Raw genomic sequence first — 14115 nt, forward strand, 5'->3', positions numbered from 1 at the left:
ATCCCATGGGGCCGACTATCCTCTTAGCCCCATATATTTTAATTTGTACATCCCTGCCCAAGGGCCTAATCATGTCAAGGTGCCTTTGTGGTTTCCTTGCTGCCTCAGTAGTGCCCATCTCTCCCAATGGTACCTTGAAGCTCCAGAGCTGCCAGTCCTCTGAGTTAACAGTGTCTAGAGCCTGTCCACCGTTTTTAATTGGACAATAAACCCGCAAGCAGTCAATCAGGAGATCCGTGATAAAATTGCAGAATGCAAATCACTTTTCAGCTTAATGTTAAGCCTAAAGCTCACAGGAGAGTCCAGCCTACTGTTCCTAATTAGCTTCAGTTAGATCATTATTAGTCAACAACAAATTCACATAAATCAAGAAGATGAATCCGTTTCTCAAATTAAAAAATATTTTCAAATAATGTGGCAATATAAAATTAATATTTTATCTAACTGCAAGTTATCCTTACAAAAGTACATTTTTTAAAGCTTGCACCTAGTCTAAATTCAGCACAGTCGTCTTACATACAAAGCCATATGGTGTTCACAGATGCAATCAGAGATGTATGATAGACGGAGAGCTATATATCGTTGGAAAACAAGGTGAGAATGGGACTGAATTTTTTACAGAAAATGGTCACAAGCCAAGTAAAGTGTGTGGAGGAGAATGGAAAATATTTTCAATTGAGTTTCAGTTCAATGTTATCATCTAACAGGATCCTTTTGAATGGTTTTAAAGTTGGTTTGTGCAATTACTTGTGCAGTATTTGTGCAATTGGAAGCAGTGTCATTGTGGAAGAATTTTTAGTTGTAATTTTTAGGATACTGTATTATCAGCAAAGGAGATTACAGGCACACAGTTGGGAAACAGTGAAACAACTCATCACATAACATGAGGGGTGGTGCGCTGGGGTGGTTAATGAACTTTTTAGGAAGGCAGATAAAGTTGTTTCAGTCAGCACAGTATAAATCAAAGGATTATCATAGAATTGGAATTTACCTGCTGGCGGTATTGGCCAGGGGCCCATTCCCAGGGAGTTGCTTTAATACAGAAAGCTATGTAAACTTGCCAAACAAAATATATCCTTATTTGGCCTTAAGGTGAAAAAAAAATCAGAAGATTTCAAATATCAGTTAAGAGTGACTTAGAACAGAAACCTCAAAGTAGTTAACCTGTTCTGCTGTAACGTTTTGAAAACTACAGTTAAACTCTAATTTCTCAAAATGATTTTCTTAAGAATGGATTTGCTGTTTATTCACCTGAGAAAATAGTGGTGAAATTCAGGCCACAGAAAAATATAACTGCTGCTGCTTTAAGGCTTATGAGTGAAATGAATTTGTTCTCAGCCTGGAGTTTGGTGTAAGGCCATCATATAAAACTGTGAAATTTTTGCATTACTTGGTGCACTATTACATGTCTCAATCAGAGATAACACAAAGATGGCTGGTGTTGGTAATGGAAATGTCACACTAAGCAGTAGGAGGTGATTTTGCAGGAGCAAAGTGCATTGTTGAGGTAGATTAAGGGAGGCTTACCCTACATTCATAAGGAGTGCTTGATGTTGGCATTTCATGAAAAGGGTTCCTCAAAACTGATGCCCCTTACCTTAATAACTGCAAATAACATCTACAAAAATTTCAAGCCATTTTCACTGACAGGGACTTTCATTGTCTACAGGTATATACATATTTAAAATTGCATGCCATTTAGTTAATACATCAATCATAGTTGACAATAGTACGTTATAAACTATTTTATGCCAAGCTTTTCTTCTTTGCGTGCTTAACAGAAAATTAGATTTAAATTCAGTGCATTTTAGAAAGATTTTCATTTAATTTGGAGTTAGATGATTATACTGATTAAAATTGCAGGAGATGTTGAGTTGAATTTTTGTTTCATCTCAAATTACCTGAAGAAAATGATAGGTTTTAGATAACTACATGGTATGGAAAATCTCTGTAATTTACAGCTGTTCAGAATTATGTCAAATCTTTTCATTCAGTAATGGCATGCCAGTTTGAGCAGAAACATTAAATTTTAAAAGTTGGTTAAAATTGAGAGAACACCTTCATTTAAAAAAAAATACTCTTCCACGTCCTTTTCCAAAGGTGATGAATTATCTGAGAACTTGACTCTGTTTATGGCAGATATTGTTTTGTAATTATCCCAACGACCCCCTATGCTGTTGCATAGATGTAAGATGTCAGTAAAGCTTCCATCTTGAATTAATTTTTGCATCTTTGTTTGTTGAATTCTGCAGAATTTTCTGTGCGTGGACATTTGTATCCTTTGATTTTGCTGCCACATTATGTAGGTCAGTCTCCCTAAGTGTTTATACATAGAGACTTTCCTAATTGGGATATTCATGATAAAGTGCTCGCATATCTCATTGTCTACGCACACTTAACATCATTCCTGTTCTTGAAAATTACAGCTGTAATGTGGCTTTTACCACACTGTGGCACCAATTATAATGCTGACGTATCAATCTCAATGTGATTAATTCTAGTTCTTAGTGTTTTAAATATAAATAGTTTGGCTGAGGTATAAAACAATGTCAGTGTATAGATTTAAGGTTTCTAAATTAGAAGTATCACATTGTTTGCTGAAGGATAATTCATTATCACGATTGTTAACTTTTAGAATAAAATATACAAGGTCTATTATTTTAACCATCAATTACACAAGAAAAAGTCCCTTGAGCTGTAATTTGCATAACCAGTGAGTGACCTAATACTATTTTTTGTTTGATTTTAGTTAAGTGTGGAAGGGTACAGCATATTTAACCTTTGGTGTCAAGCAAGCAGACTTTTAAGTGAGAAAAGATTAACCTATATATCGTTTTATTTTTGTTCACTTGTGCAACAGGGAAAATATTTTACATAAAACTCCTGAGAAATAGGCAAATTACTTATAATGAGCATTCATTTTACTTGGACCTTCAGCCTCTCACTATTTACCTTCTCACAGTTACATTAGTGCACATCAAACATCACATTTGAATCTGCGCGATTTAGAAAAAATAAAAATGCAGTATGATGATCTCTTGTGGACACAGGCTGACAGCAGTCCTGACTAGATCTGTGAATAATAACAGTTCTTTGTTTCCCTAGCTGCTTGGGTTGATCCCATCTGCTAGCTGAGTTTGGGACTTAAATGGTTTTTTAAGGATCAGTATGACTTAAAAGATCAGGGATAATCTCAGGCAGACTAGCCAGCTCTTTAAGATTTAGATCTGTGCTTTCTTTGCTTGTCATTGTTTGAACAGTCATGTAAATGATTCTCTTGTTGCAAGTGCAAGATCATTATAACTCCTTGTTAATACATAATATTAATAGATAATGCTTGATGAATGAAAACTACTATTTTATATTTAGCTTCTGTTTATTTTTGCCAATGTGCCAAAACAGGAGAGAATAGTTTAAAGCTTGAAAATGCTTTCATATTTTTTAAGCGGCTGAGATGTGCGGTTCTACCTCAAACTGCCCTGATCATGAGCTTCTATACTTGTTAAGCAAGACCTATTTACATTAGCAGGCAGACTGCCTAAATTCTAGCATGCCCCATTAATCCCACTACTTAAAATCATCCCAATTTCCTTTTTCTTTTAAAACAAAAAAACAATTTTATGATCGCAATGTCTGACACACACACTTTTCTCATCAATCTTAAATATAAAGCATTGGCTGAGATCATCTCTGAAGATTGTCCCTGTGACTACTGAACAAACTGATAGACTGATTTTGCTTTGGAGTAGCTGAGCGGTTCAATATCCAATCATGTTTAAGCATTGGATTCTCCAGAAAACAAAACTAAAAACATAAAAGCAAAACATTGCCGATTCTGGAAGGAAAACAGACAGTGTTGGAAACACTGAGGTCTAGCCACATCTGGGGCAAGAGAAGAAAATTAATGTTCCTGGGTCAATATATCAAACATCTTGGTGAATGTTTGGATTTTTCAGTTTCAATCTAAATGTTGAATTTAGTTTGTACTCATTTATCCTACCCTTCATATTTATGGCAATCAAAAATTCATGGCTTAGTGCTCTCCAGTTCTGTTCCCGTCAGACTGTGAGAGGTTAGTGCGTCTGACAGCTGCCTATGCAATTGCAGCACATCATACCTGCCCACCTGCCCTTTGCTGCTGGAAGCTCTGCCATGTCAACTGTGCAGGGGCTAATGCAGCCCTCGTCTTCGAGACCAACTCCACACTCTCCATTCAACCACTTTGTTGAAGCAAGCCAATAATAAAATCCTTCTTTACAAACTAGTAACTTCTTCATCTTCTGTGTCTGGATGCCTCTCTGGTGATGGCCGTTGAACTCTTCTGAGGCGGTTATGTCTCATCTGATCCAACATTATGATCACAAATGCTGATGATTCATGTCTAATTTCTTGCTTAAATTGAACACTTGTTGAAGGAAGATAATAAGAATGCTACCCAGTCTATTACATTAAAAAAATTATCAAGGAAATTCCCAAGGCAGCCTATTCAAGGAAGTGCATTATCCTTGGTATGCATATAACATGATACTTAATTGTATGTTGAACTTCTTCATTCTAACCTTATGAATGTTTTGACAGGTGAACAAATGCCTAATTTAATTATAATTTTACAATCAACATGCCAAAAAGGTTCAGGTTCTTGACTATACTGAGATAAAGTGGGTTTCCTCCGGGTGCTCCGGTTTCCTCCCACAGTCCAAAGATGTGCAGGTCAGGTGAATTGGCCATGCTAAATTGCCTGTAGTGTTAGGTAAGGGGTAAATGTAGGGGTTTGGGTGGGTTGCGCTTCGGCGGGTCAGTGTGGACTTGTTGGGCCGAAGGGCCTGTTTCCACACTGTAATGTAATGTAATCTAATCTAATCTAATAACAGATTACACGTAATTTTGTAGCCTAGCAACTTGGCTACATTACACCTGAGTGGGGTAATAAGCCAATTCTGTTGGTTGTCCAGTGACTAATGTTGCAAAATGCCAACTACTGAACACCTGTTCAAGGTAGAGGTTTTTGTAACAAATTTGAATTCTATGATTTAAGTTGCCTGTCTGCATTCAAAGATGTGACTGACAAATTCAGACTTTCCATCTGTAAAAGTTATAGGGTGACTAAGTCAATGTGTCCCTGGAATGATCATAACTGGGGAATATTTTTCTTTCTTTGTAAAGGGGTTATGTACCGAGAGCTAAATTTTATCAGGAATTGGCTCAGTGTCAGTTTTGAAATTTTCTTTCCATGAGCCCTTTGAGTTATGCTGATCACTGCAGTTTGCCTGATTAGGTATGCACCATGTCTCTATGCCACCCCACGCATGCTCTGTTCTGCTTGGTAATGGTGGATGTACTTGCCGCAGATAGGACCTCCCAGGATTCCTGACACAGGCGTTGTTTTAAAGCATAAATCTGCCAACCAGGAACTCCCCTTCACTGTGTACATAATGGGAGGGGAACAGAGAGAAACTATTCCAAAGGCACACTTGTGGCACAGCTGATGTTTTATTGCAAATACAAGCTCACAATTACTATTTTATATCATCAGCTGTCCGATTGGCAGCCATTTAACTGCAGCTATAAAAATTCAAGCTACACAGATTAACCACCTTCAACATCATACCATCTTCAAACCCTGTCTAAGGGAGTACTACTCTGACCTTAACATCAAATGTAACCTAAAATCTTCTCATTGTCTAACCTAGGAAGCCTGCAAGCAGTTGAAAATGCTGACTCTTTTTCTGCAACATCAAAAGCAAAGAAAGGCTGCATTTGCCTCTGGGAGCATAACTGCTTGCTGTTTGAGCACTGACACATTTAAAGTCAGTGAGTGATCATTTTACCCAGCTCTCATCTACTGGAACTAGGTATCAATTTAGTCCTGTCTGACTTGTAACGCTTGTTGCTGCAGCACTCTATCATGCAGAAGGTGATGTTCCTCAGATTCAACATCCTCATCTTCATCCTTGGAAGATTGCAGCTGCTCTCCCAGGTCTCCATTGTCTGTCACACCCCCATGTCCTGCAATGCTTTGTCAATTCCCATCCTTGCATAATGAGTTAGTCTTCATCACAATTATTGGCCCCTCTGCAACCCTGTCCACCTCCTTGACTGACTGCTGACAACCACGACAAACTACCTGACTCTGTCCACAAGGCAAGGCAGAAGACTGTGTGTGTATAAATTCTGGCAGTTAGAGAAAAGGTAAGGCAAAAGGCAAGGCATAAATGTCATGAGCAGTCCTGAGATGCAGCCTTGTCTTCATTTTGATGGATGCTTGCCCCTGTGCAGCAAAGTGTCCTGGCAGCAGCATTACAATGAAAGGTACCAGTGTGCTACAAAGTGCAGCAATGAAATGGAAAAGTGTATTGTGGATGGGTAGGTGATGCATCATGATGACCTAGTGAGGCTTGTACACATCTGATGCTAATCATTGTGGGGGGAGGAGGAGAAATGTGGCCTGCCAGTGGAGTGTGCTCCGAGATGTTGGTGACTGCTGGCTAAGTTGGAGGCTGAAGAAGTGCATGGCAAACTGGAGTTGTCAGGTTCCTGCACTAGCTTCCATATCATAAATGTGGGATACATCCAGTACTTGTAGAATGAGAAATTGCAGATCAATCAGGCAAGCTTGGGTACTTGGACAATGACAGGATGCAGAACTGGGCTGAGAAGTGTCAGATAGAGTTCAACCTGCAAAAGTGTGAAGTGATTTACTTTGGAAAGTTGAATTTGAATGCAGATTACAGGGTTAAAGGCAGGATTCTTGGCAGTGTGGAGGAACAGAGGAATCTTGGGGTCCACATTGATAGATACCTCAAAGTTGCTACACAAGTTGATAAGGTTGTTAAGAAGGCGTACGGTGGGTTTGCTTTCAGTTGCAGAGGGATTGAGTTTTAAGAGCCATGAGGTTATGCTGTAGGCTCTTTAAAACCTTGGTTAGACCATTCTTGGAATATTGTGTTCACTTCTGGTAACCCCATTATAGGAAGGATGCAGAAGCTTTAGAGAGGGTGCAGAGGAGGTTTACTGGGATGCTGCCTGGACTGGAGGGCATATCTTATGAAGAGAGGTTGAGGGAGCTAGGGCTGTTCTCATTGGAGTGAAGAAGGATGAGAGGTGACTTGATAGAGATGTACAAAATGATGAGAGGCATTGATAAAGTGGATTAACAGAGGCATTTTCCCATGAAGGAAATGTCTATCACAAAGCGGCATAATTTTAACGTAATTGCCGGAAGGTTTAGGGGACATGTCAGAGGTAGGTTCTTTACACAGAGAATAGTGGATGTGTGGAATGCACTGTCAGCAGTGGTAGTAGAGTCAGATACATTAGGGACATTTAACCGACTCCTGGATAGGCACATGGATGATAGTAAAATGTAAGATCCTTCGGTTAGTTTGATCTTAGAGTAGGATGAAAGGTCACCACAACATCGAGGGCTGAAGGGCTTGTCCTATGCTATACCGTTCTATGTTCTACGTAACAGCATGCAAGTGGGCTTCTTGTTACTCACTAGAGAGATTCTTATCTTGTTGTTCAAAACATGAGGTGGAATCAGACATTTTTCATGATGACTAGAATTAATATTTGCTGATCTCACTATATTTCCTAACTTGACATTGTCCACATGTGTTCAGGGGCTGGAAAGATTTCACCCTGATTTTCTACATTTGTATTTATTATTTATGGATCTGAAAGAGTTAATACTGAGAAATGCTATAAAGGCACCTATTACACTGATGTCATATGGACTTGTGGGCAGAACATCTTACAATCTTGAAGGACTGAGACCTAACATATGGTACTCCTCCTGACATGACTGATGTTGTTGCAATGTAACCTCTAGCTAGTTGCTCACATGCAATAAACTACATTTTGTCAACTACAAAAGACTCTTCCAATGAGACCAGGAAGTTATTTGTCTCTAACAGACTAGACCAAGGACTTAAAGAACAATGGTGGCAGCAACCTTCATTTAGAACAGCTGATGATATAACATAGTGAGTTGCCATACAACAATATTGTCCAAAGGCAATCTGAATATCTCATGTTTTTATAAGAATGACTTTATTCTTCAGAATCTGCCCCAGTTCTTCAGTAATCTACGATGCATTTTATTAAAACAACAAACCAGCACACATACTTTTAGAATATAGACAGAGTCAATATCTCCCTAAGAAATATGTTAGTTTGGACTTTTAATTTCTCTTATGACAAGCACGTTATCACTATTTGAAGTAGAAAATACTGGAAATATGCTGCAGGTCAAACAGCACCTGTGAGTGGTTCTGATCATAGAGACATTTATTGTGGTTTTTCCCTTGAACGATGCTGACTCATTTGCTGTGTGTCCTCAGCCTTCAGATTTCAAATTGCAGTATTTGTACTTTGTTTATCTTACTTTCCATTCATTAAGGAAATATTTCAATTAGAATTAGAACAATAACTTTTCATCCCCAATTGTATATACTTGTGTATGTTAAATTTACACTTGCTAACGATCATGATATATAAGAGATAAATGAATAAAGTTTGCCTTCAGAATCTTGGTCACAGTAGTTAACAGTAGGACACAGTATTTAGTTCATATTTTAAATATTTGACATATGAGATTTTCATATATCAACTTACGCTTCTGCATTATTTTCTTGAAAACTAACCAAATGAGGAATGGATGGGCAACTGTAACTCTAGTGTTTCGATACAGCTGTTACAATCAGTGCAGTGGAATGCTCAGTGTTCACAGGACAATGTACTTCACAGTCTCCATTTGTTTAATCTGACAGGCTCCCTTGCCCATTTGGGCTGTTATTACTTGTTTCTGGGATTGCTTTGGGTTAGCATTATTTGATGTGGAGGGAGGGCTTTGACCTTTATACTTAGCTGTGATTCTTGATTTTTTTTCTCTCAATAAAATCCTGAAGCTGCTGAACTATAGCCAAAAGCATCTTGCAACCTTATGCAACAGCGCTAGTTCCATAAATCTTAGTCACTTCTGTTACAGATTTGAAGCTAGAGCTGGGGGAGATTGATAGTTTTGGTTAATCGTTTTTTCTGCAGTCGGAAGAAGTTTATTGCCCCAATTACTACTCTTGATAATTTTGTAACTAGCAAGGATGATAAGTAACAAGAGGTGAGCTTATAACCTTCAGGTGACATAAAGATTTTAAATCCCTCTTTTCAGTCTCGTTCAAACCACTGCCTGTTTTAGGAGAAACATAGTCTAGTGATGACAAAATGATGACATTCAGACCAGCAGAACCATTATATCTGAGACACAAAATCTCATGGCATGTAAATGTTTTGAAATCCATCCTTTTACTCCTCTGGTTATTTACATTAACACTCCATTTCTCTTCCATTAAAAGTCAAGTGTTATCCCACTGTAGAGACTTCAAAATGTTACGAGGAGGTTCCATATAAAGCTATGTAAATAACACAGTGACACTTCATTCTTTCTTCCAGCTTGTAAAGTTGGATACTACAAGGCTTTGTCGACAGATCCAAGCTGCTCGAAATGTCCACCCCATAGCTCTTCCACTCAGGAAGCTTCTACATCCTGCACCTGTGAAAGGGGGTACTTCAGAGCTGAAAATGATCCCTTGTCTATGCCCTGTACAAGTGAGTCTAATTTTCATTTTGTCTCAATTGTTTGTTTATTGAAGTGCAATTAGGTCCTTTATTTCACCTACAATTCTAACAACAAAGCAATCGTTATATAATAAATGTGCCATGATACATTATACATCTAAATGAATGAACAGTTGTGCCTTAATGGTACATGAATCTCAGATGATTTTCATTCTTTGACAACAAAACAGAATGCTGGCACATTACATTGTACAGCTAAAATGAACAGCATATGTATCACCCAGCATTTAGTTTAAAACGAAATGCCAACAGTCAACATTTAAGTGTTACTATAGTAATAGGAGTAAAGTAGGAAAACTGCATTGTATTTAATCTCTCAATTCAAGGAAAAAGGTAAGTGGAGGAATTAGACTGCTGAGCAGTAGTGGTTCAAGATCTATTGGAGATAGCCAAGGATATGATGATGAGAGCGCTTTCAGGAAAGTGAGGAAGAACTATTAAGGGATAGGAGTTCAAGGTCACGGTAGGTAACAATTCTTGACTAGTTGATAGAGCTGCATACTTACTGTGATGCATTTTGAAAGGCCATCCTTTTTAGGATCCCTGTTGTTCTATTGACTAAAGTATTAATCACCTGGAGACGGGAAAGGCATCAATAATCAGAGCTGGAATAGTCAAGGATAGATGCTGAGTTATAAGACAGCGATGATGAATTCAGCCAGAAGGAGACTCTGGCAGTTAAGTCTCAATTGTGCATGTGTTAATAATAATGTACAAATAACCAGATCGTCTGTTCCCTCAAATGAAATTGTTGGCTATTAGAAATTTCAAAACTACCAACAAGATAAAGCATGGGGTTGTTATCCAAAATGGAGACACTAACTTGGACTCTGGAAATGGAAATTCAGTACCAATTACCTCCTGCAGAAATAGTTTTGATATAGGTGACAGCCATTCTCTGGTTCATTTCTTAGGCAATGCCTTGACTAATTGGTCAATTTGAAAAATGTGTTGCTGGAAAAGCGCAGCGGGTCAGGCAGCATCAAAGGAGCAGGAGAATCGATGTTTCGGGCCGAATCTCCTGCTCTTTTGATGCTGCCTGACCTGCTGCGCTTTTCCAGCAACAGATTTTTCAGCTCTGATCTCCAGCATCTGCAGTCCTCACTTTCTCCCAATTGGTCAATTTACCTTGTTAAAATGTAAACAAAGCTTTGCACTTCATTGTCAGTCGTCATTAACTGATGCATTAGCCTGTACAAACCAGAGTTCACTTGCTGCACCTGTCATACAGTAGAAATGTCATTTTCCTTTGTTTAGGTATTTCATACAAATTGTCTTGATGAGTGCAAGGGGAAAATCTTTGACAAAATGTGTCATTTTTAATGCAAAAAATTTCCTGTACCAACGGAATTGTATTTTTAAAAGTAAAGCGGTTTGATTTTACTGAAAGTTGTTTGTGGATTAATTAAGAAGTTAGGATTTTGTTATTCACTAAAATAAGTTTGTTAAAGTAACTGCTGCTTGTTTACTCTGGATAGGTACACATCAAAAAATGAACATGGTTTGTGCAGTAGTTAAATCTAGATACTGATTAACATTTCATTTTATTAAAATTAATATAGTTTTCACCGTAGAATGGAAAGGTATCAGCCTATCAAATAGTTTGGAAATGTGTTGGCAATACCAAATAATAGACTGTATAATGTAATGTTATGTTTTAATCACATTTTCAACTGAATGCAGAAAAGACATGACCTTCACCGATGCAGTGTTAATTTGAGTGATTCTTTGCAGTGTTCAAACATTGCAACTGTTCCTTAACGTAACATTCACAAACACAACTTTCTTATCAGTTAACTCTTTTATACATCCCTTGGATTTTTCAATTATGGTTTTGTACTCTGGGAACTCTTACGCAAAATAGTTGATTTTAAGAAATCTCAATGTTTCCATGATTTTTCAGCCTAGACTTTCAGAAAAGGGAATTTAGAATATGTGCAAAAAAGCAATGTAAAGCTAATGTGGGTACAAAATTAAATTCTGTAAATGTACCATACATCTATATTGTTTCAAAATTTACTAGAATTAAAAGAATCTGTATGTTTATCAAGAAACCATTTCAAAGGGGTTTTCCTCTAATTTTTCATTAAACCAAATGAAGATTTTTTTTTGAAAAACGGCATTGGTTGTCACTGAGTTACTTATTATCGTACTAAAAACTTCATTCTTGTCCACCTTGTCATTATTTTACTGGCAAGCCTGGAAAGAAAATATTGGCAGACAATTGAACTAATGTAATAGGAAGTGGTCTTGTGGCATGGTGGTGGTGTCCCTAAGTCTCAGCCAGGAGGCCCAGGTTTAAGCCCCAACTGCTGCAGAGTTATGAAATGACCTCTCTGAACAGATTGATTCAGGGGGCGGGGGGAAGGAATGTAAGTGTAACAGGTAGGTGCAACCTCTACAAAGAAGACAATAGGGTACAGAGATTTGAATGAGATCAAGTTTATAAAAATGCGAAGTTGGAAAACTAGCTGGGGGACCCTTGGAAAAGTAGAATATGGAGCTGGGAAATGGACGAAGGGGGTAATAAAAAAGATGAACAATATTATTGAGCTGGAATTAGTCAGGCTTTATGATGGACAAGTTCGGTTTGGAGCTCAGTTCAGAGTTAAAATCCACAAGGGCCTTTGTGAAGTGCTGATTAGATGCTGTAGAGAGTCTATTTCATTGATTTCAAGCTCGTTCTGTTGTAATTTTCCCTTCTAATTTTATTAACTATAAAATTTTATTTTCCTAAAAGATAATTTCTGAACTCTGTCTGTTATAGGAAGTTTATTGTTTGCAATCTTACTTTTGCCCTTTGCTCTCCTGACACTACATTGTTTCTACCTTCCATCACCGCTGACCTTTCACGTAGTCCATGCCCTTTGGAACTCACTTCTGCAGCCTTGTATAATAACTTCACTGCAAGATTGTTCAAAATTGTGACATTTATAGCAAAATGGTCAAAAATCAACTTGCTCCAAGCCAAGTTTGGGGTTGCTAATGGGCTGCAAGATATAATGCAGAAAATATTTGTCAACAGAGGTTTGGAAAGAAGTACATTACCCTTTTCCATTGGAATGAAGCATTAAGTGTAAATCTACTTCTCATGTTGAATGATAAATGGTGCAATGCCAAGGAAACCTTTGCTAACAGATAATGTAATCTGAGTACCACCACTTGAATAAACTGGCCTCCAGCAAACTACACACTTTCCATACCTGTTGAAAGAAATCTATTAGGGCTGATGATATGTGGATGTGTCAAGAAAGATTAAAAAAAATCCTTTAAGGGTAATAAAGTAACTTATTTCTCTTGTTTACGATCATCCATTTTCACAAATGTGCCTTTCTGCTTTCATGGTTGACAAGATTTATCAGTTGCCTGGGCTAGCCATGTCAGCCCATCATTGAGTACTTTTAGAGTGTTGGTCAGAAGTGATGAAATTAAAGAGTTTCTGAAGTCCTTCATTTAAACCCCTTTCAAAACTAAACTTGGATACTCTGCATTTCAACACCACTTTTAAAAGATCGAGAAATCAGAAAGCTTTTCTTAAATTGATTTTCCTTCTCTGTATAATTCCAAACTTTGAGTCCTGCAAACTCTTTCCCCACTGTATGATAATGGAGAAAGATAATGGATAGACCAAATGTGAAGGAGTAGGATTTGCATAATGTTATTATTTTCTTCATTTTTAAGACCCCCACCTCCCTAAAATCTTCCATTCATATCTTCTTCCATTACTTTACCACAGTTAATGGCAATTAAGTTACCATTTCCAAATCAAACAACATCTGGTGCCTTCACCAAGTAGCCATTGCTGTCACACAAAACCAGGCAATTGGATGATGGTAGATTATTTGGTTATGTATCCATTTACAGACCTGTCAGACCTCTGTAATCTCTGACTGTCCATATTCACTGACCATCATGGTAATCACAAGTTCTGCTATTACTTGCCCTAAGCAGGGAGCATCATGTCCAATTGTAGTTGCCTCCTACTATTTAAACTGTGTTCAGCTAACTTAAGATTGGCCAGAGCTCTAAACAACTAGCATCTGAGTCTTAAGGGCAAATTAATGCATGCAACTCAGTCATTGCTTTTCCAAGAATGACTACATTTCAGAAATTGGCTGCATAGAGCTTTATGATATCCTTGAAGTTGTGAAAGGCACTATAGAAATGCAAGTTCTTGAACCAGGGTTAAGCCTTATTTTTACAGATTGTTATAATACATCAAGTTTGGATTGTTTTCTGGTAGACGATATCTTTGCAAACAGTATCCCTATTCACTCAAAGTAAATCAGGAGACCATATTTCAGCTACTTCTACACCACTGTTTAATGCATTTTGGTTCAGGTCATATCAGTATACTTTAATGTAGCTGTTAATCCATTTGAAGTAAATATGAAGCATTAAACATTGTGATTAAAAATTGTATGTATAAGAAAATAAACCCACAAGTTAGCAGTTGCAGACCTGCAATTAATGATTCTA

General features: G+C 37.6%; 1 protein-coding gene across 2 annotated transcripts in view; it reads left to right on the forward strand.

Moving 5' to 3' along the window:
- LOC140479021 (ephrin type-A receptor 4) overlaps window positions 1-14115 on the forward strand; it is a 100068-nt gene that overhangs the window by 39067 nt on the left and 46886 nt on the right. For both annotated transcript variants that reach the window (XM_072572791.1, XM_072572792.1), the window contains one exon: window positions 9451-9606. In XM_072572791.1, the coding sequence (XP_072428892.1) occupies window positions 9451-9606 (156 nt within the window). The remainder of the gene's footprint in view (window positions 1-9450; window positions 9607-14115) is intronic.

The sequence above is a fragment of the Chiloscyllium punctatum genome, chromosome 6, assembly GCF_047496795.1.
Source record: "Chiloscyllium punctatum isolate Juve2018m chromosome 6, sChiPun1.3, whole genome shotgun sequence".
Taxonomy (NCBI): Eukaryota; Metazoa; Chordata; class Chondrichthyes; order Orectolobiformes; family Hemiscylliidae; genus Chiloscyllium; species Chiloscyllium punctatum.